Genomic DNA, 23,504 nt, shown 5'->3' with positions numbered 1-23,504 from the left:
ACATTTTAAAGTCAGAAATTGTGTCACCTGTAAAATTGATTGTAGTTTCCGATGATGATACACATTTTCGTTTTAAAAGAAAAAGCTCCACACCGAGACACTTTGTTTTGGACCCATTTTGACCCTACAGGTATGCCGAAATGAAAGTGTTTCGCATCATTTCTTGCGAGATGGCAACCAGAGACAATGAGAAATTTCCTCCTTGTATGTGAGCAAACATAGTCATCAGATGAGTCATACTGGTGTATAATGTGTTTAGTAGTGTATAAATCTCTAACATACACAATGTGTAATAATTTGGGGAACAAGTTGAACGCCTTTCAATTTTCGGAGTGTAAGTTATACAGTTTGCATAATACTGTAGCTTACAGAACGATGTTCGAGAATGACATCGAATGACTGACTCAATGAGGAAGTCTGGCACGTTGCCAATATGATTCAGGACCTTCTGTCAATTAATTTTACACCGTATTTCTTAGTAATCTTTTATCATTTGAACAGTTATTCATGAGAAAGTGTCATGACCTCTGTACCGTCCTTTGTGTTTTTTTGAGCAGGTGTGGTTTTAGTAACGCCTTTCAAAGATGGCCGACGCAGAAATTAGCGAAGCCGAAGTCGAAGGAATCCATATGAAAGATCTTTCAGCACCGCAAGGTAAACTCAAAACAATCGTAAAGTTAAGAGTTTATTGACATCTTACTGTGAGTCAGCGGAAAAGTGTAATTCTAGGAAAATAAATGTACAATTCATTTCTTATTTGCGCACTTTTTGTATCCCACTGACAAAACACCAAAACTAGGTGAAATTAGTGAAGCAGTAGTTGTAATGTCTGTTTACCTCATCTCAAATTCAGATTGTGTCAATAATTTCTGCATTTGATAATCAAGTATTTCAAAGTTACATTATTTTATGTGGGTTATTCTTTTCGTGTCTTCAATATAGATTTAGCCTTTAGAAACTTGTTAAAAATAAAAAGACAAACAAATTGTTCGTATCTTTTGGGATTCAGAAGGAGGTGGCTCACGATCATCTACTCTCCAGCGAAAATACGATACAGCGCCCCCAGACGTCAAAAAACGAGCGATTCCACGTGCAGTATTGATATTCTTTGTCGTTCTCTGCCTTGTTTTGTTGATACTTCTAGCTGCGCTAGTTGTTGTCATTGGTAAGTATGGTGGGGTGTCGTATAGCGTGATGGTGGTGGTGGTGGTGGTGGTGGTGGTGGTGGTGGTGGTGGTGGTGGTGGTGGTGGTGGTGGTGATGATGATGATGATGATGATGATGATGATGATGATGATGATGATGATGATGATGATGATGATGATGATGATGATGATGATGATGGTGATGATGGTAGTGGTAGTGGTAGTGGTAGTGGTGACGGTGATGGTGATTGTGGTGTTGTGGCAACAGTGAAGTTGTAATCTGAACTTTTATATAAAAAAGCACTTTATACACGTACTATTTTTATAGATGTGCTACAAATTTGTACGATAACATTCCTCGATAGCTTTCTTCAAGACAGCTAGCAATTAATTTATATTTTACATGGGACAGTTGGGCTAGCCGAATAATCATTTCGACTTCTTTGCTCTTTGATGAACAGTTCTTTATCTGGACTCCAGGGAAGCACCTAAAGAAGTGCCACCTTTCACTACGCAGATTAGTACCGTGATGGAGAAGACATTGACGTCGACCGAACCAACATCAACGTTTGCCGTTACTATAGAGCAGTCCAGATCTCCATCTACATCCACGACGTCTGTTTCGACACAGGAGACTATTCCGGGTAATAAGTTGTATAATTATTTCACTATAGACAATATACTTAGTGGTAAGAGTAAACATCAATTAAAGTAGTAGAGACAGACAGACAGACAGACAGACAGACAGACAGACAGACAGACAGACATCGTACAGACAAGACAGACAGACATCGTACAGACAAAAGACCGACAAACAGATAAAAGACACATCGTACGTACAGACAGACAGACAGACAGACAGACAGACAGACAGACAGACACATCGTACAGACAGACAAAATACATCGTACGCACGTACGTACATACATACATACATACATACATACATACATACATACATACATACATACATACATACAGACAGACAGACACAGACAAAAGACAGATAGACAGACACACAGACAGACATACATACATACATACATACATACATACATACATACATACATACATACATACATACATACAGACAGACAGACATGCAGACAGACAGACAGACAGACAGACAGACAGACAGACAGACAGACAGACAGACAGACAGACAGGTGGAGAATCAGAGAAAGAGAATATGCAAACACTCAAAGAGAGAATCAACGATTTATAAAGAGTCTGGCGCATAGACAAGTATAACATTTGTAATATGACACATACGTACATTCCCTTCAGATGTTTCTCCAACCGATCCTCTTCCACTGTCCGTGCCGCCAGGGGAGTTTGACTATTTCTCCATGAATTTAGCTGAAACATCGGATTTGAAGTTTTCATTTGAAACACTTGATGATGACGTAGCGGTAGTAGTGTACGGTCGTAAGGACGAGAAGCCAACTCATGTAGAATATGACGTCATGAAGAGAGTCGTAACCCAAAGGTACATTTTTATAGTTTTACTGTGATGAAAAACATCTAATCATAGATACTGGTGTATGTATGTTTTTTATTGACGTACAGTCCCAACAGCCTACTGGACGATGCGAGGGCGCTAATCAATCGATTTTCTATTAAGATGTCACACGGTCTTGTATTCAATTGAGTATTTTGAATCGTTGGCCTCGCTTCCTGCATTGGATAGAATATAGATTTACAAAATATGAATAATTTTACAATTCACAAAATGATGTCATAACTATATTTCAGGCGACAATAACAACCACCGAGTTTGTCTGTTGTGCAATCTAATATCATTTCAATAGATTATTGAAGGATTTGTCGTCGTTGATGGCGCTCGATATAATGTGTATGTCACATACAAAACGATGTATCGTGGGGGTCATGACAAGAGCAGTCAACCATCTACTGATCTACACCGATAACAGAATGGCTACCCAGAATAGATACACGAATTTGGAGAGAGCATTACCCAGGCGTATCAAGTGGGCCTAATAGTACAGTGTATCGGTATGTAGATTGGCACGGTACGGTTAGCAGTAGCGCGCCCGCTCCGATCGATATCCCATCCATATCCAGCCTATCGTTTTATCGATGACGCGCGAGCTGGTGCACGATCATATTAGCCCACTGAACCCGGGAGCCCAACACAACACCATGCACCACCCCTCATGACCAGACGACAAACCGAAAAAAGGTCAACATTATGGCTCCAAACATGGCTTATAATGGGCAAAATTTAACACTTTAACACCTGGACATCTGTATTCATCTAATCTAAAGGTCCAGAAAACGCGCCGCTGATGACATCAAAACCGATATCACGTTCGAAAAAGTATCCCCCGGAAACTGGCTGTTTGGAGTTTTCAACGGCGCCAGCGAAGAATTCACATCGAATGTGGTTTTTGAACAAAATCGTAAGTGTTACGAAAATTTTGTAGAGAATTCAAATTAAATATGTTTTTGTATCTACATCATAGGTAACTGTCAATTCTGTGACGTACGTGCATCGCCTATACATCACGTGTCTCAGCGTTGATGACAATTACAAAGTTTATATACATTCATTATTGAATCAGATGGCGTATATTTTATTTCATGTGGACAGGGTGATAATAGTTATTCTATGCGAACACAAATGTAGTGGTGTACGATTTGCCTTTATTCTGGTTCATCCTGACTTCAACAGTGCAGAATATGAGTTATTGCTATATATAACTGTACGATACACACCCTCGTCTTTCTAACAAACGCCAGTTGACCCGAGCATTCCTACGAGTTCGACTGGACACTTGTCAAGATTCCACACACACTCAATCAAAATGATTCTTTCAAAATACCATTTTTCGGAGATTATATAAACTTTAGGATGCTAGAGTTTGTAACATCGAATTTTCACTTTTTCGAGAACAATTTTAAGATTTCCTTAGGGACCGGACAGAATTTACGGCAGAGGGGGGGCCTGGGGAGAAATTGGGGGGGCCATGAAAAAAACGGGAGGCTTGAAGGGGGGGCCATGAAAATTCTCATGGTTTGAAAGGGGGGGCCGCGAAATATTTTGTCATTGAAAAAAATTAATATGTTAGAAAATTTAGCATTGCATGAGATAGCACTTGATATATATATATATATATATATATATATATATATATATATATATATATATATATATATATATATATATATATATATATATATATACAGGTTTTGAAAATTTGAACCAAATTATATGCTATAGACCCTACAGAACTGTTTCGTGAGGTGCGTAGTCCTCACTCATCAGGGGTAGAATGGAATAACATAAAATTATTCCATTCTACCCCAATCTGATTAAAATCCGATGTAGATGTCGGCTAATCGTGCATTGCTATCTTACCATCGTTATTTAGCTTGAATTGACCTTCGTAGTAGATGTTTACGTTTTTAGCCTGATCGCCTCCTCTACTTAGACAATGCACGATTAGCCGACATCTACATCGGATTTTAATCAGATTGATTCTACCTCTGATGAGTGAGGACTACGCAGCTCACGAAACAGTTCTGTAGGGTCTATAGCATATAATTTGGTTCAAATTTTCAAAACCTGTATATAATTCGCTCTACTACCCGTATTGAGCACTTTTATGTGGTTTTATCTACATCCAGTCAATTATATATATATATTATTTCTTTCCTTGACACTATTCTTGAGTTTCACTCTCAGACTCACTAGAGTCTGAAGATGTGAGGCAAGACTTGTCTTTCTTTCTATCTAAAACCAGTGAAATTAAACTATTTCCCTCCTCAGAATCATCACATGCATCTATCTGTACTAAATATTGTAAAGCATTTAGATGTCTGCGTGGTGTTAAGTGTTTTTTCATCAGTGACTTTGCACTAACTTTGGTAGTTGCCTTCTGGCCGTATATACTCATCTGATCACTGTACAGTGTATTGAATACAATTCTGAATTTGCTGTCTCCATCATGAAGTCACAAATGCCTGACACTATAGGTTTAAATATGTATGGTTTTGGAACTGAAAGCATATTGATTACATCTAAGTATTCCACAACATTCTGAATTTCTTTGCACTTTCATGAAGTCACAAATGTCTTACATTTACATGTTTATTGGTAATGCATTTGGTGTAGGAAAGTGAAAGCTATATTTGTTAGACCTCAGTGTGCATAAAATCCTTAGTTTGCTAGCACTTCATGACATCACAAATGTCTGACATTAGATAGTTATTGTGTTATGAGTATAAATAGATATTTGAATACACTATGTAGGTGATGTGATGTCCTTAGATACTCCCCACAAATGTCCCCACTACAGTTTTTCACAAATCACGCATGTGAATGTGTGTTTACTCTGTGTCTGTGTTTCTGTGTATGTATCAGTGAATGACAGTTAAAACCACCACATCAAATGCCTAGGTATTAAGTGATGACTACTTATGGTGTCTAGTTGGGAAATAAACAAGATTATACCACATGTGTATGATTACATGTATGGTCAAAATGTTTTATTTTGTTTTGTTTTCTAAAAAACTTCCTCTACAACTACTAAGTTGTTTGGGCTGAAATAGTAACATAATAGTAGTACCAAAAGAAATATTACAGTTGTGCTACAGTAACAAAAAAATTTGTACTCTTTTTAGTTATTGTAGGGGGCAGGATATTGTGCACTTTTTTTCTTTTTTTTCCTTTTTTTTTGGGGGGGGGGGGGCCATGAAATTTTTATACTTTTGAAAGGGGGGGCTGTGAAATTTTGGTCACAGTGGATGGGGGGGCCAGGAAAAAAAACAAGTCAGAGATAATTTCTCCCCAGGCCCCCCCCCTGCCGTAAATTCTGTCCGGTCCCTTACCATAAAAAATCAAATATCAAGATTGTTATGATAGTTGACATATACAGTGTCCAAAAAAGGAATAAATTGTCGTGTTTTGTTTGCCCTGGATAATTTTTGTGTAGTACAAATGTACCTGTTGGTGAGTGGAGTTTTATTTGTTTCTTGATTATTTTCACTAACAGCAAGTCCCCAGCCTTGTCCAGCTGATTGCCTAGGACGAGGAAGCTGTAATGATGGAATATGCAATTGTATAGAGGGATGGAGTGGTTTAGATTGCTCACAAGGTAAAACAGTCAACTAGCTATAGTGCACTCTTGTTTAAACACATATTTTGCTTGTACAAAAAAAATTGCAAATTCACATGTGTGAGTATGCGCTCAGAGAGAGAGAGAGAGAGAGAGAGAGAGAGAGAGAGAGACAGAGAGACAGAGAGACAGAGAGAGAGACAGAGAGACAGAGAGAGAGACAGAGCGAGATTGTATGAGTGTGATCTGAGTAATGAACAATACTGCAGGGTAAAGTGTTGAAGAAAAATAAGAGTTGAGTGGCATATGCATATAGTACACTACAGTACACACATTAATATTTGTAACCCAAAGTATTTGCCAAGTTTGCTGTAAGCTTATAACTAATTACGTTTTTTAATGGTTTGAAGGGAAACTGTACAAACTAAAAAATAATACATGCATGTATATAATGTCTCTGTAGTTGATCCTATACCCTGTTCACCTGAAGACTGTAGTGGACATGGATACTTCAAGGATGGTGTATGTAATTGTTACGATGGTTGGACAGGAGACAAATGCCAACAGGGTAAGTACGAAATCGTAACCCTAACTAATAGTTGAGAGAAAGTGTATGATATCACATTGTCTTGTCTTTTTAAATTGGAACCCCAATCCAGGAAATGACATTTTCATAAACTTTGGATTCTGGAGAGTCACTACATAAACTTTGTGTGACGGCTAAGAAATGCCAAATTGAAACTTGCTTCACATTCATTGTCCTAGCTGTAACACATATACATGTTTGCTGACTCCCATGATGCAACACTGGATCACTTATAAGACAGCCACAGAACAATGAATGTGAAACATGTTTCAATTTGGTGTTTCCTGGTGCGAAATTAATGAGATGTAAAAAATCATGAAATGACTCTCCAGAACCCAAAGTTCACAAAAATCCCTTTATTTCCTACAGTGGTGCAATCTGCATGTGAGTGACTTTATCAGATATTAGACTTTTAGTTATTACAAACTACAAATATTACATTAAGGTTAAGTCATTGTATTGTTACGAATTGAATTGAGTGAGAGTTGAAAAGAGTTAACTGCATTAAACAACTTATATATTGTAAGTTCTCCAGATTCCTAATTATTTAAATATTTCAAATGTTGATTCCTACAGCTGATTGCATACCGAGTGACTGTAATAATAATGGTGACTGTATTGATGCTACGTGTCAATGCCACTTAGGATGGACAGGTGTAACATGTGATAAAGGTATGTGTAAACAAATCATTCAAATTCTTCTCATTCAACTTAGGCATCATTTGTCAAAGTCAAAAATTATATTATTTTCATATTATTTAAACCTTCAAAATATTCAGTTACAGGGATTTTTCCGTTCAACTTACATTTTCATTCTGTTCTGGATTGAATGTCCTGGACAGCTCACAATCAAAATCTCATTTACAATGTTTTTATGGTCACTTTATTTTGTTTTTGTTGTATTTACTTTTTTCATTAAACTCCAAATGTTAGTGCTTCTTTCTTTGTCGATATCTCATTGTCTTTTTGGTTTGTTTTTTTCTTAGCTGACTGTATACCCTCAAACTGTAATGGAAACGGTCATTGCGTAGAAGGTGTGTGTCGATGTTATCAAGGTTGGCAGGGACAGGTCTGTACTACAGGTAAGTAATGAAAATTGTCATTGTGTAGAAGGTGTGTGTCGATGTTATCAAGGTTGGCAGGGACAGGTCTGTACTACAGGTAAGTAATGAAAATTGTCATTGTGTAGAAGGTGTGTGTCGATGTTATCAAGGTTGGCAGGGACAGGTCTGTACTACAGGTAAGTAATGGAAGCGGTCATTGCGTAGAAGGTGTGTGTCAATGTTATCAAGGTTGGCAGGGACAGGTCTGTACTACAGGTAAGTAATGGAAACAGTCATTGCCTAGAAGGTGTGTGTCGATGTTATGGTTGGCAGGGACAGGTCTGTACTACAGGTAAGTAATGAAAATTGTCATTGTGTAGAAGGTGTGTGTCGATGTTATCAAGGTTGGCAGGGACAGGTCTGTACTACAGGTAAGTAATGAAAATTGTCATTGTGTAGAAGGTGTGTGTCGATGTTATCAAGGTTGGCAGGAACAGGTCTGTACTACAGGTAAGTAATGAAAATTGTCATTGTGTAGAAGGTGTGTGTCGATGTTATCAAGGTTGGCAGGGACAGGTCTGTACTACTGGTAAGTAATGAAAATTGTCATTGTGTAGAAGGTGTGTGTCGATGTTATGGTTGGCAGGGACAGGTCTGTACTACAGGTAAGTAATGGAAGCGGTCATTGCGTAGAAGGTGTGTCAATGTTAACAAGATTGGCAGGGACAGGTCTGTACTACAGGTAAGTAATGGAAATAGTCATTGCGTAGAAGGTGTGTGTCGATGTTATCAAGGTTGGCAGGGACAGGTCTGTACTACAGGTAAGTAATGGAAATAGTCATTGCGTAGAAGGTGTGTGTCGATGTTATCAAGGTTGGCAGGGACAGATCTGTACTACAGGTAAGTAATGGAAACAGTCATTGCGTAGAAGGTGTGTGTCGATGTTATCAAGGTTGGCAGGGACAGGTCTGTACTACAGGTAAGTAATGGAAACAGTCATTGCGTAGAAGGTGTGTGTCGATGTTATCAAGGTTGGCAGGGACAGATCTGTACTACAGGTAAGTAATGGAAACAGTCATTGCGTAGAAGGTGTGTGTCGATGTTATCAAGGTTGGCAGGGACAGGTCTGTACTACAGCCTAGGTAAGTAATAGATAAGGATATGTGTGTATAAAATCAATCGGCAAAACACACAGATTTCATTGTTAGCATTCATGGGTTGTATTAATCAACCTATCAATTGCAATGACGATTTCAGAATTAAAGCTCCTGAGTCTCATATGGATGACACATCGATCTTTATTTTGGATTTTTTATTCATAAAACAATTTTACCATTGCTTCCTACTTGAAAAATTAATGTGAAACAACATTGACAAAGTCCTTGTTTATAACTCAATAAATTGCAAAAGATTAATAAATGTGTAAAATCTTTGTTATTGTACGTACAATACCAAACTTTTTACACATATTTTTAATTTTTGGCAATTTGTTGAGTCACAAACAAGGACTTGGTATATGTTTGTTTCACTTTCTCTTTTCAAGTAGGAAAACATAGTAAAGTTGTTTTATGAATAATAAAATCCAAAATAAATATCGATGTGTCGTTAAGAAACAGTCATATTTGTTCTGAAATGAAATGTAGATGTCCATGCTATATATAATACGAATCATGTCATGTTTCAGCTTATAGACCCTGTCCACAAGATTGTTCTGGTCATGGAAGCTGCAACAACGTCACTGGAGTATGCACATGTCATGGAAACTGGAAAGAACCGGATTGCTCAGAGTGTAAGAAACTAACCTTTGTTTTCATTTGACATAGAATTAGACTTAGAATTTGATTTTCACTGTATGATATGTAGTGTCGTTGAGTGCTAACCAGGGTTCTATTTCTATGAAGTAGTTTCTGAGAGGATGGCATGTCATGTCATATCTTGCAGAGTAACAACATATTTCATATCTAAAACTAAATACAATGTACAGTAATATAAAGTCAGCCAAAACATAGTAGCTGTATGTATGTATGTATGTATGTATGTATGTATGTATGTATGTATGTATGTATGTATGGTTGTTAGATTTATATATTCAGTTTACAGGACTATGCTTGACAATGCACAAAACTAGACAGAACAGGGATTTACAGAGAGAGAAACAGAATAAATCTATACATGAATAACAAATATGAACGTTGCTCGGAAAAAACACACAGTGCAGTATAAAAGCCTAGTATGCTGACTCTAAGGCAAAGTGTGTGGCTACTTGAAGAATTAAATAAAAGTACCTGTTCTAGCAGAGTCAATGTTTCAAATGAAAAAAAAATCATTTTAAACAGACAAAGTGTTAATAAGAACTACAACATTAATATCGTATAAACTTTTCAATGTTCAACACAAACTGTTTTAGAAAGCTGCATCTTATAAAGCTTTCATGAAAGGCTTTCATAAAGACTTTATCAGCTTTCTAAAACTGTTTGTGTAGGAAATTGAACAGTTTATACTACATTAATATGGCTAATACCACACAGTTTAACTTACATAGAAAGAACTACAATATTATTCAAAATTTAGAATGAGTAAATATGTAATAAAACAAACTGATATCTTTCAGGATACATTATTGTATATGTTACTGTAACAATTCTGATAATATTATCTTTGTTTTTATTTCATCAGTACTATGTGAGGAGTCGTGTTCAGGTCTTGGAATCTGTCGTAATGGAACTTGTGAATGTTATCCTGGATGGACAGGGATGCTGTGTCGAGACCGTAAGATACACATTTATTGTGTTTAACTTGAACGCCTAGCACTTTAAAGGGGTTATATGGATGAGAGGATTGGGTATTTATTTTAGATATAAAACAAATTTTAAACAGTTTTATCATGGCTTCCTACTTGAAAAATCAATGTAAAACAGTATATGCCAAGTCCTTGTTTGTAATGCTAAAGATTAATAAATGTATAAGATGTTTGTTATTGTACATATGATAACAAACTTTTTATACATTTTTTTAGCTTTTTGCAGTGTATTGAGTTACAAACACAGACTTGGTCTATGTTGTTTCACATTAATTTTTCAAGTAGGAAGCCATGATAAAATTGATTTATGAATTAAAAATCCAAAATAAATACCCAATCCTCATTCATATGGCCATTTTAATACACCTTAGTTATAAGAATTACAATTCATTATTATACTGCAGGCAAGCCAAGTTTAATACATTCGAACAAAAAATATGGGATTTTGAATATCAATTTGGTAGTTAGTATAATTAAATTTTGTTTTCACACATTTGTTATGTACTTGAAAAGACTTGCCAAGCCATTTCCATTTTGCGTGGAGAGAATAAGGATTATGTTTAGAATGACAATATTGAGTCAAGTGATGAAGAAATTATTGATTCTCTTAATATGTGATTTATTTCAGGGGAGTGTATTGGTGGCTGTAGTGAGACTGGTAGATGCCAAAATGGAACCTGTGAATGTGACATGGGATGGAAAGGTGAAAGGTGTCAAATCAGTAAGTATGAATTTATGCAAAGGTTAAGGTAAAGAGGCTTAATCTAAATATGTATGTGTGTGTGTGTGTGTATGTGTATGTATGTCAAGTATGTTATTTCTTAAATGATAAAACAGCAACATTAATTGTTTAATTTTAAGTATTACCATCACATGACTGTATTACTAAAGACAATGACAAAAATGCAACTCAGTATCTCGATGAGTAAGGGTATCGATGTATTCTACATGTATGTCACTGATTTGACTTTGCTGTGTCTTTTTGTACCAATTCAAGGTGCTTGTCCAAATAACTGTAACAGTAATGGAGTCTGTGAATTAATAGACAGTATATGGCAATGTGTTTGTCAAAGACACTTCAGAGGAGAGGCGTGTTCCATTGGTAAGTTATATCAGCTTTAATATCTTAAACACAATAATGTACAAATGCAGTAAAGTTGTTCAAGTATTAAGTTGTACTGGTCTTTCTGAATATATTAGTGGTCTGAGATTTACTATATAATGTTACTTAATACACTTATCATTCTTTTGTCTTTCATATAAGGTATTGAATCCACATGTGATGATGACATTGACAATGATAAAGGTAAGATGAATACTATTTGCCCCTGTGTATACAGTCTCACAGGATACCTGAGTTTTGCAATAGGACGTATGAATACTAAAATTTTGACCAATACACTGATAAGCTGAGAGCTCATAAGCTGAGGATGCATGAAGTACAGTGGCAGCTTTGTTTTTATCATTTTTTACAAGAGGTGAAAGGTCAGTCTCATAATGAATTAACATTTACCAAAACCGGTATACTAGTATTTATGACAGTCGCTGTAGAAAATATTTACATGTAAATTATCACTGAGTTATTCATGGGAATTTTGCATAGTAATGAGTTATTACTTGATCATCGGTGTGCCCTCTAATGTCAGATCATATCAAAATTTTGTTGTTGAGAGTCAAAATGAGAAAAACTGGCATTTCTTGTGAGTCACCACAGAGTAAGATATAGGGGAACATCAAATTTTGGTGTCACTAGAAATTATGTGCATCAGTGACACGTCAAATTGGCCTAGAAGTTGATCATTACTATCATAATACTAACGAATAACTGAATGTATAAATATCCATATCTAACTCATCTGACTTTTTTCTTTGCAGACACACTTATTGACTGTGATGATCCTGACTGCTGTAACACAACTGTTTGCGAAAATGATGTTTCGTGTACATTTGCGCCCTCACCGGCTGAATTTGCTAAGTCCAACATGAGTGCAACTCAAGATTTCTATGACCAGGTGTCCTTCCTCTTCTTAGACAGTGGAATACAGCTAGATGCAGAAGTTGACGTATTTGAATCCGAGTAAGAACTTGTTTGTAGAATTAGTGAATGATAGTATTAAGAGAATCGTTTCATTCTACTAAACCAGACTTTTTTTCAAAGTTAGCTTCAATAGATCATCGTAAACTACAGTCTCTTTTACGGCATTGTCCAAGTCAGCAGAATTATGTGCTTTGGCTTACGAGAGTACTTCTGAATCATTAGTTCTCATTTACCACTCAGACCACTAAATAGATTTAGTGGTCTGAGTTTACCATGAGTTTTTCCAAGAACTTTAATATCAACATGGGCTTATTTCTTTGAGTCTTTATAATAACTGTGAAAGTGTCAACAGCTAAATTAATAGTCCATACATGCATCCAGCAGAGATACATCACACTGGATTTACCATGGCCTCATTTTCACTCACACAAGATATCACCACTAAAATATATTTTCAGTACGATCATGATCAAACCAATGATTGTTTCTAAAAACAATACTATAAAGTAATTATGTGGCATGAAGATAAAATAATATGGAAACCATGAAATTATTCATTTAAATACTAGATTACATTCAGTTTATTCGTCTTTGTGTGTTTTAGGTGATTATTCAGTTAATATTATTGTCGAAACACGAGTGATTAAATCATAAGGTGATCATTTAGGGATAGTCCAATATCAATTATTTTATCTCTGCGGGTGGTGGCACTATCTGTTCCTCGTTAGTTGTAACAACTATGTGCCACTGCGGATGGCAGTAGCCTCGCCAGTGAGGGTGGGCTATTGACACCAGGGTGGTACTGGACTCGACCTTTAATTATACAAACTAAACATGTTTGAATTTTGAACTTTGTGTTTATTCCTTAGACTGGTCAGTGTGTTGCGTGGAGTTGTAACAAGTCGTGATTCAAGTCCTTTACAAGGTGTTACTGTATCTGTACAAGGCTTTCCTCAGTATGGTAGCACAATAACTCGACAAGATGGCGGGTAAGTTAATAAAAAATATGTGGTTTCAACTACAAGGCCTGTGACTTTAAATGGCACACTAATGATGAGACATCACAAGTGATTTACAAATTTACTTGTTATTATTAATAAAGTTTAGCCTGTAAATTACACTTTGTCATGTCTCAACATTTTGATGTAATTTCTTTGTCATTTCCTACTCAGATTTGATGACCCATGGACAGAAAATTGTATTCATTTCTCACTAAGACACTTATATACTAAGTCATGTCACTCCACTCTCCCTTGCCTGCTCTGACCAATGTGTGAGGGTGCCCCGACATGGCATAGCTAACAGACCAAGACACATATAGACTGGACGCAAAGACACAAGGAATGTGTTTTTATCATCTGTAGAAAATCTAACCAAATGCTTTGATTTTTTCAGATATGAAATGGCAATAAATGGTGGTGGCGTACTCACAGTTAATTTCAACCGTAAAAACTTCATCGGTGCACAACGAAGTGTACAGAGTTCTGTTAACCAATATATTGCAGTCGGCAATGTTATTTTACTACCCGTTGATCAAAAGGTAATATGATATATTTAATATAGCATTGATTTTCTGGAGAATATTGTCAAGATTTGTAATTCTATCTGAAACAGTTCAGTTTAAATGTGAATGATTTCATAATAGACTAATTTGATGGTGTACAAGAATATAGAAATTATCTTGATAGTGAGATATTATGTCAGTAATGCAGGGTAGTGGTGACACTCGCCTCTTTTGAAAAAACCCCAAATGATTATAATTAGGGGTGCCATACTAAGAACTGTAAAAGTAACTCTCGGAAAATTTACATGAATAGGCATAATATCCAAAGTAATCACCAAGAGGACTGGTCTTTGAAATTTAATGGAAATATTCTACTTTTATTTTTTGTTGGAGTATATTGTCTTAATACTTCATGATAATCTTTGATTATTAAACCATTCATAATGTGACTTACACTGGTTGTTACACGTAAGCAGTATAAAGTTTTAGCAATGAGTTTTTCAGGCTGTCTTGGTCGATAATCCTCATTGATCCGGTAACCATGGATTTAAAATCAGTTCTAATGCTTTTATTCCCTTAGTGCAAATGATGGGATAACAAAGTACAAAAAGTCTTTTCTGTAATTCAACAAATGCAAAAAGTGAAACTAAGGTTTGAACTGTATTCATTGCTAGGTTACCGTGATTGACCTTGAATCAAATGAAGTTCAGGTCGCTGAGGGCAGCGAAGTTGAAGATGCAGCCGGCAAACGGAAGGGTGTGATTATGTTTCATCCAGGCACTGAGGCAACTATTGTATCTAATAACGGTACTGATAATGAAGTAAGTGTACTCTGTCTTTCTATCTTCATGTTATGTTTGTTTATTAATTACTAATTCAGTGTAAATAGTTCATATACTCCTCACGAACGTCTGATGAAAAAATATTCATTTGTCATTAGACTGTTGTCCAGCCTCACATTAGAGTGACAGAATACACTGTAGGAGATAGCGGTGAAGAGGCTATGCCTGCCCAACTACCACCTTTTACTGGTTATACATACGCCATGGAGTTAAGGTAAGTGAAAGTATAGCTAAGGCTAGCTGTCTTTATAGCTTGTAGTAGTCCTATAGGTATATGGTCGGCTGGTGCTGTATACCGTCTGTTGTGTACCTGTGTGTCTGTCTGTGTTTGTGTTTGTGTTTGTGTTTGTGTGTGCATACATTAGTGTAACACATATATATAAAGCATCGATCGATCAATACATTACTTGCTTTCATCCAATTATAGCATATCATGATGTATGTATATAATGTGTTTATTTTGAAATTCTTTAATCTATATGTATTTGTTTGCAAAACTGAACCAGTATTTTAAGGGTTGTATTTTCAATTCAGCTTGAATCATCCATATTTTGAGCAATTTTACAAATTAATTTACATTATTGCCTTCTTTCTTTCTTTACCCATAGCATGGATGAAGCTAGTGTTAATGGTTCAACTGATGTGTTTTTTAACCAAACTGTCTATTACTACGTTGAAAATTACCTTGGGTTCCCCGTAGGATCAGCAGTACCTACAGGTATAAACAACATTATACAAAACTGATGATACGTTCAATCTTTTGGTGTTGGTAAACGTTTAGGATAAATGTTATAAGAGTTTTGAAATGACAATGTTTGCTTTGGTCATCCCAACTGTCAGTTGTTCCAAAGCAGTTAGGATTATAACTAGAACACCTTATTCTTCTAATGGCTGGCGTTCATTAATGTGTCCATGATATATTTGGCAGTCATAATGGAAATTGTCACTGAGTGCATTTGGCAATGTTTTGTGTACAAAAGCTTCAGGGAGATGATTCCACTTTGAAGACAGCAAGGAGTTTGTTTTTTATCCTGAAATGGCAAATCGATGGTTCAAGGATTCGTTTGCAGGATTTTAGCTTTTCTTGTATGGTGAATCCTTCATGTTAACAAAGGAATAATATGCCATGAATATCAAAATACTGTGTTTTATTAATAGGTTTTTATAACCGAACACTTGGAGAATGGGTTGCCTCAAATAATGGGCTCGTTATTGAAGTATTGCCATCTAGTGACCCCAATAGGGCTAGTGTTGATGTGACAGGAGACAGTGTAGTGGCTACTGAAGAAGAACTGGGTCAACTCGGTAGGTGTTGTCTTTTTTCATTTCAATTTTAACATGTATTTTGAGTAAATTTCCATGGTGATTTTTCCACAAAGGTGAGATACTCATGGATTCCGTGCAAACAAAAATTTAATGAGAAATCTGTCCTATTGCCATGATCATGGGGTCAGTTAGTCTGTCATTAGTGCAATTAAGTACCAGTTCCTAATAAAAGAAGGCATCAAACAGAGTATTTTGATTTGAAAGTTCTGGTCAGACATTGATAATTTGTACTTCTCTATTGTATTAGGTTTTAATGAACTAGAATTGGAGAAACTGGCTGCAATGTATTCACCTGGTCAGACTTTGTGGAGAGTACCAATACCACACTTCACACCCTGGGATTGTAATTGGCCGTATGGTCCACCAGACTGTGGTTGTACGCCATCTGAGTGTGATCCACAAAAACCACCACCAAAAGAGGATTGTGAAGACGGGTCTTCAACGCCGCCAGCAGAGCCGCCTCCATCACCACCGCCATGTGGAGGAGGTCCCGGAGGTGGTCCAGGTGGTGGTGATGGTGATGGCGATGGCGACGGTGATGGTGATGGAGATGGTGATGGTGATGGCGATGGAGATGGTGATGGCGATGGAGACGGTGATGGTGACGGTGATGGTGATGGTGATGGAGACGGTGATGGCGATGGAGACGGTGATGGCGATGGGCCACCTCCATCTGAACCACCCCCAAATATACCAAGAATCCCGGATGTTCCCCAAGTACCAAACGTCCCACCAGTTCCTGGCGTCCCGCCCTCTCCTGGTCAGCCTCCTTCACCAGGTGTCCCACTTCCTGGAAATCCAATCAGTGTATCGCCAGGTTCCTGGCTAGGACAATTTCCTGGTATACCAGTGACTGTAAATCCTGGAAATTTTGGACCAAGTTTGGGAGGTGTTCCAGTTAACGATACTGAACCTGGAAATGATGGACGTATTAGAAATAAGCGTGATGATAGTATTTGGTCACCAGGGGGCAGTATGACCATACCAGAACTCAGTAAGGTGAGGAGTAATAATGCGTTTAAAAAAAATAATGGACAGGTGTGATTTTGTTATTCCGATGAGGATTATTGTTATAGTTAGTTATTTGTTAGGATCACAGTTTCTGCCTCACTACTACATTGCGTCTTCTTTAACTTGCATGTAATTTAGCATTTTGTTAGTTTGTAAGGTATGCTGTGATGGGCACCCTCACACATCGGTCAACCCCTCCCACAGGTGAGGGTAGAATGACATGATGTATCTTACACTCTAAGTGAATTTATCCTGAATTTACATGTGGTAGGAAGTCACTGTCAGGCTTTTAAAGACCCCTTACTGTTCTGAGGTGGTTATCAATACACGCTTTAAACTGATTAACTGATGAAGTAGCGATAACCCTTTCTGATAAACTGTTCCAAATGTCTACGACACGTTGACTGAAAAATATTTATGTATATCCAATCAGGATCTGTCCTTAGATAATTTCAAACTCCAGTGAACTCATCCTCAAACTATTTTCTCCACCTACAGAATCCCGGTAGGATGTCTGTATCTATTCCAGGAACATCTCTACAGCTTGTGTACAGTCACAAAAGACAAGCAGGCTACAAGTCTGTCATCAGTGTACCACTTACAGGGAATAATGTACCTGATATTATGAAGAGGGTTAACATGGAAGTGACGGTACGAATAGAAAAGTTTCCATATTTATTGATATTTATTGAACTTTAGTGAATGTTAGTCCTTATTCCACCAGAAAGTGAAAGAAAACCATAACACAATCTGTGAAAATATTTAAACTATGAAACCGATAATTCCTGGTGAGAACAGTAGATTGAAGTAGCTTTGAGGGTCAAAGTTCAAAGTTCATGGATAAGACCAACAATTCAAGGGTATAAGTTACACAACTGTCACTGCTGTACATAAAAGTCTGGTGTCACTGATATACGTGTACTGTACATAAAAGTCTGATGTCACTGATATAGGTGTACTGTACATAAAAGCCTGATGTCACTGATATAGGCATACTGTACATAAAAGTCTGATGTCACTGATATAGGCGTACTGTACATAAAAGTCTGATGTCACTGATATAGGCATACTGTACATAAAAGTCTGATGTCACTGATATAGGCGTACTGTACATAAAAGTCTGATGTCACTGATGTAGGCGTACTGTACATAAAAGTCTGATGTCACTGATATAGGCGTACTGTACATAAAAGTTTGATGTCACTGATATAGGTGTACTGTGCATAAAAGTCTGATGTCACTGCTATAGGCGTACTGTACATAAAAGTCTGATGTCACTGATATAGGTGTACTGTGCATAAAAGTCTGATGTCACTGATTTAGGTGTACTGTACATAAAAGTCTGATGTCACTGATATAGGTGTACTGTACATAAAAGTCTGATGTCACTGATATAGGTGTACTGTACATAAAAGTCTGATGTCACTGATATAGGCATACTGTACATAAAAGTCTGATGTCACTGATATAGGTGTACTGTACATAAAAGTCTGATGTCACTGATATATGCTTACTTGTTGTGTAATACATTACAGGTGGCTGGTCAAACATTTACTCGTGAAGTAGACCCTAAATTGTATCTGACGGAATCCGTGTCATGGGATGGTAAAGATGGCTATGGTAGAACTATCCAGGGTGGTGCCAAGGCTAAAGGTAACAATGTATATGATTAGATAGGAAAACCTGTATTAAAGCTAGAAATCTTGAATAACGTGGACATTCCTTAGTTACAGATGCTTTCCCTAGAAAATATAGACAGGATCAAATTATATTTATATGTACATGTATGTATGTTCACATATCTATAAAAGTTAATATACAATGATAATGGTGTCAGAGATTTACCATTACCAAGAAAAAATCAATATTTTCAATTCAACTTCTGCCTGCTCAGATGTGAAACTCGTCAAAGATTCATGCAATTTTTTTTTGTACTCATTGTCTACTATTTTTTCTGATTTCTGTAAATTCCGTCCTTTTTTTCATAACATATGCAGATTGGAAATTATGAAATTGGTCTAATCATTCTCAAGGGAAAAGTAGAAATTTCATGGACACAATTGCAATACCCTCAATGTGCAATATATGATAACAAATCAAATACTAAATGTTCCTTTCTAGGAGAACATTGGTGAGGTTTAATACATAATACTGTTATTCGATAAATGTGGTATGAATCAGACCATACAGTGACAGATCACATGTGTTGTATTTTTCTAATTTTCTCCTAAATTTGCTGCTTTACGTCACAGTGAAAATTGGATACAAATATGAAATGGTCTACTACCCTGTACGGTCACAGTTTCGTCAAAGTTTCAACCGTTTTAGTCAGGCTGATACAAGAGCTCAGGTCGCACGTGGTGATAGAAGTGTCGTGTACTGGGAAGAACGGGACGTTGATGTCGTCAGAGAGTTTGCTGGTAGTGGTCTTGGAGGATGGTCACTAAACATACACCATAATTATGATGCTACTTCAGGTAATATTAAAGTTACACTAGTTGTAACTATTCAAACAACCAACAATATATTCACTGAAATTGTTTAAAATACAAAATTTAATAAATAGATGGTATAATGTTACTTAGAGGGTGATTTTATCCATAAGTAGGACATGTACAGTAACAAGTTGAAGCCTTGATTGTGTGTGTGTGTGTGTGTGTGTGTGTGTGTGTGTGTGTGGTGGGTGGGTGGGTGGGGGGGGGGCTGATTTTTTGGTGTGGACCCAAAGATCAATTTCATTAAATTTATTGTACAGTAACTTTATGTTATGTGGACAGCTACACACATAATCGTAATCATTGTACATCTGTTGAACCGTTGTTAATTGTTCATAGAGTTGTAAGGAACCATGTTTCAAGAATTTATATATTAAAAATGGTTTCGTCATTATTTCAGGGACTCTACACATGGGTTCCGGGGAGGTGTTGAGTTATACAGACCAAAGCAGAGTGTTAGAGACTGTAGCTGGAGGCAATTCAAGAGCTCCAATTGATTGTCAGGTATTTCATCATGTTTCAATAACTTGTTTGATGTCAGCCATTGTCGATATTTTTCATTCTTTAAGATTAAGGTTTGTTCGTTCTCACAAGCCAGAGCTCATATTTCTGCTGGCCACAAAGAAATATGACACAAAGGCATCTTGGCGGTTATATGTTTCAGACAGTGCTGTGAGAGGCCTGTGGTTTACGACCTCTTGGTTTAGGACGGGGCTGCTGTAAAGAGGCCTATGGCTTATGACATTGGGTTTGTTAGGTCGTAAGAATTAAAACAAATGAAAATTAAATGCAAAAATAATATATATGCAGAGTGTCCGAGATGAGAGTCGACAATTGTGTGCTTTCTGGACCAACTGAAAAGCCTTAATATGTAATTACAAAGTTGTCTGTCCTGCCGAACATTAGGAATGTTGGAGAGATTTGGAACGACTATGTACGAGTACCGGTATATCAACAACAGTTACTCTAAATCTGATGTTTAATGCTAAGAACTATTCATCAACACATCCCCAAATGCATCCCCATTAAATTTCAGCCAAATATGCTCTGTAGTTTTGAAATTATAATTATAATACTAAGAAGAACTATTCTATATGGCCAATTGTGTCAATTTGACTTGAATAATATCTGCAGAATAACTCCCATAGAGGCACCCCAACAAATTTCAGCCACATTCACCTAGTATTTTTTGAGATGCTTGAGCAGTTTTCGATGAAACTTCACATTTTAGACCAAATTTGCATAACACTGATTGGATCATCATGTCGTGACTACACCTTCATCTACACATCCCCCAAATTAAATTTCAGCCAAATATTCTCTGCAGTTTTGAAATTATATTTATAATACTAGGAACTATTAATAATTTATTCATTTCAAATGTTAATACCATCAGGATTGCGGTGAAGGTCAGGGTCAAGAAACGAGTCTACGACTTCCTATAGCCCTGGCAGCAGGACCTGAAGGTAGTGTGTATGTCGGTGACTATAATTTTATACGAAGAATATGGCCAAATGGTACTGTGACCACTGTAACGCAACTATCGTAAGTACACTTTAAAAAGACAAAGTGTGAATCAACTATGTAGTACGTACCTTGCAATGTGTAAATTGTGATAATGTACTACTATGTGAAGCTGAAACATCAGTCGCCTACCCTAAGAATAATAACTGTAGCTTAGAAAATAGTGCCAATGGTGTTGCACAACAGTACTGTTCAGTACAGTTTATACCATAATTCTTCAAAAATGTTCATCCACATGCTAATCCATCCTAAGACTTGTTACCCATGCAATATGCACCATCAATTCACTGTTGCTATGTGCAGTATCTTAGTCGCTGGGTGACTGTATGTAATTTAAAAAAAATATTCATCTACTTGCTTCTAACTACCCATGTAATCTTTTCATCATCCGAGGATCATCTGGCTGTTGCTATGGACGTGGTGTTGCTGCCAGGCACACATGGGATATTTTCTTTATGTTTATTGACATAATTCCCATTCCAGTTTTTATATTGCCAATGTACACCAACAGGCGACATTTTTCATACATTTTTTAATGTTTACTGGCCCATCCAGCAACATTGTCATCTTTGCAAAATGCACTGGCATTTGGCTGTTTGTAAGGGCATGGTCATAGTTGCTATGGCATATTGTGTCAATTTGGCTTGAATAAAATCTGCAGAATAACTCCTATAGAGGCACCCCAAACAAATTTCAGCCCCATTCACCAAGTAGTTTTTGAGATTTTAGACCAAATTTGCATAGCACTGATTGGATCATCATGTCGTGAATACACCTTCATCTATACATCCCCAAATGCGTCCTCATTAAATTTCAGCCAAATCTACTCTTGAGTTTTGAAATTAAATTTCACCATGCCTATACATGTATACTAATTTTAAAGCACTAATGAATCAGTTCAGTTGTGCAGGTCAAATCAGTTCTACCTTTGTTCAATTAAAAGACACAGACAAAAACCTAATATGTTGATGTTTGTCTGTATCATGATTTATCAATGATGATTCATATTTCTGATATTTCAAGGCAAACTCGACCAAAATATAAATATTACTTAGCGGTGAGCCGTCGTGATGGCACCCTCTACCTCTCAGATAACGCAAGACGACAAGTTTTCCGCATTGACCCCTTGACTGGCGAGGAAAGATTGTTTGCTGGTACTGGTGAGCGCTGTGCACCATGGGAAGATGGATGCGGTGATGGTGGCCTAGCTGTAAATGCTAAACTGACTATGCCGAAAGGTAGAGTACTTTGGTAATTTGTAAATGATAAGTTAGGGTGGCTCGATCTACTTAGTCCAGGTGCGGCCGACAAAGCTGTTCCTCAAAAAGCTGTTCGTACGCAATTTTTCAGTGGGTGGAAATTTTGTTCTATTGGTCAGAAGGGGGGAAAACAGCCAGTATTTCAGGGGTCAAACCTTGTATATCAGCTAAGCGGGTGAGGAGAGAAGGAACAAGTGTCGATAAAGTGAACAAAGGTTGAATGAGTGCTGTTAAATTTATAAGAGTCTAATTTGATTGTATTATAAACAAATATCAAGTGTGGTTCTTTGGTATTTTATGGTGTTAGATTACTCCTCAGACCACTAAAAGATTTAGTGGTCTGAGATTAATCTAATGGCAAATATAAATATCTTTTTGGAGAGAAGATGAGGCTTAAGATGGGGAGAAGGCATTGGGGAGTATGAAGATATTGGGAGAAGTCAAAAGAGAGGCGGGCACAAATTTCTCAACAGAAGACATGCGGATCCAACAGGAGGGCATAATATGTTGCAGTAGAAGGCACATACAAATAACTTTTATTAACTTTCCTCATCAATATAGCTAAAAACTGTGTCAACATAGTTCATTAACTGTGATTGTTTGGTTTTATGAATCATTCAGAATATTGACTCGTTGGCTGCACCTCAGACTACTATACACTATAGTCCTATAGTAGTCTAAGGCTGCACCTGTCAGTTATATGCTTCTTGTAGACCAACTGCATATCCATCCTGTATTTCTTGAATCTGACCCAAAATTTGTTTTAAAAATCTTTACCCTACCAGATGTTGGGGTCACTGACCATAGTTGTTCTATTATAACTGTACAAAGAGATAAAGTCATGCAAGTT

General features: G+C 36.9%; 1 protein-coding gene across 1 annotated transcript in view; it reads left to right on the top strand.

The window, feature by feature from the left end:
- The first annotated feature begins 584 nt into the window (after positions 1 to 584).
- LOC144451815 (teneurin-3-like) overlaps positions 585 to 23,504 on the top strand; it is a 34,481-nt gene continuing 11,561 nt past the window's right edge. Inside the window, exons 1-28 of the mRNA XM_078142718.1 lie at positions 585 to 654; positions 1,010 to 1,165; positions 1,607 to 1,834; positions 2,433 to 2,634; positions 3,435 to 3,568; positions 6,164 to 6,265; positions 6,690 to 6,794; positions 7,389 to 7,484; positions 7,799 to 7,894; positions 9,540 to 9,644; positions 10,532 to 10,624; positions 11,284 to 11,376; positions 11,653 to 11,757; positions 11,920 to 11,961; positions 12,531 to 12,732; positions 13,563 to 13,682; positions 14,089 to 14,233; positions 14,872 to 15,018; positions 15,138 to 15,253; positions 15,648 to 15,757; positions 16,198 to 16,344; positions 16,613 to 17,364; positions 17,875 to 18,027; positions 18,912 to 19,029; positions 19,629 to 19,853; positions 20,272 to 20,375; positions 21,268 to 21,416; positions 22,419 to 22,633. Of these exons, the coding sequence (XP_077998844.1) occupies positions 585 to 654; positions 1,010 to 1,165; positions 1,607 to 1,834; positions 2,433 to 2,634; positions 3,435 to 3,568; positions 6,164 to 6,265; positions 6,690 to 6,794; positions 7,389 to 7,484; positions 7,799 to 7,894; positions 9,540 to 9,644; positions 10,532 to 10,624; positions 11,284 to 11,376; positions 11,653 to 11,757; positions 11,920 to 11,961; positions 12,531 to 12,732; positions 13,563 to 13,682; positions 14,089 to 14,233; positions 14,872 to 15,018; positions 15,138 to 15,253; positions 15,648 to 15,757; positions 16,198 to 16,344; positions 16,613 to 17,364; positions 17,875 to 18,027; positions 18,912 to 19,029; positions 19,629 to 19,853; positions 20,272 to 20,375; positions 21,268 to 21,416; positions 22,419 to 22,633 (4,330 nt within the window). The remainder of the gene's footprint in view (positions 655 to 1,009; positions 1,166 to 1,606; positions 1,835 to 2,432; positions 2,635 to 3,434; positions 3,569 to 6,163; positions 6,266 to 6,689; positions 6,795 to 7,388; positions 7,485 to 7,798; positions 7,895 to 9,539; positions 9,645 to 10,531; positions 10,625 to 11,283; positions 11,377 to 11,652; positions 11,758 to 11,919; positions 11,962 to 12,530; positions 12,733 to 13,562; positions 13,683 to 14,088; positions 14,234 to 14,871; positions 15,019 to 15,137; positions 15,254 to 15,647; positions 15,758 to 16,197; positions 16,345 to 16,612; positions 17,365 to 17,874; positions 18,028 to 18,911; positions 19,030 to 19,628; positions 19,854 to 20,271; positions 20,376 to 21,267; positions 21,417 to 22,418; positions 22,634 to 23,504) is intronic.

The sequence above is a fragment of the Glandiceps talaboti genome, chromosome 21 (genome assembly GCF_964340395.1).
Source record: "Glandiceps talaboti chromosome 21, keGlaTala1.1, whole genome shotgun sequence".
Lineage (NCBI taxonomy): Eukaryota > Metazoa > Hemichordata > Enteropneusta > Spengelidae > Glandiceps > Glandiceps talaboti.
Note: the sequence above shows the minus strand (reverse complement) of the source record. Positions and strands in the feature narration are given on the sequence as shown.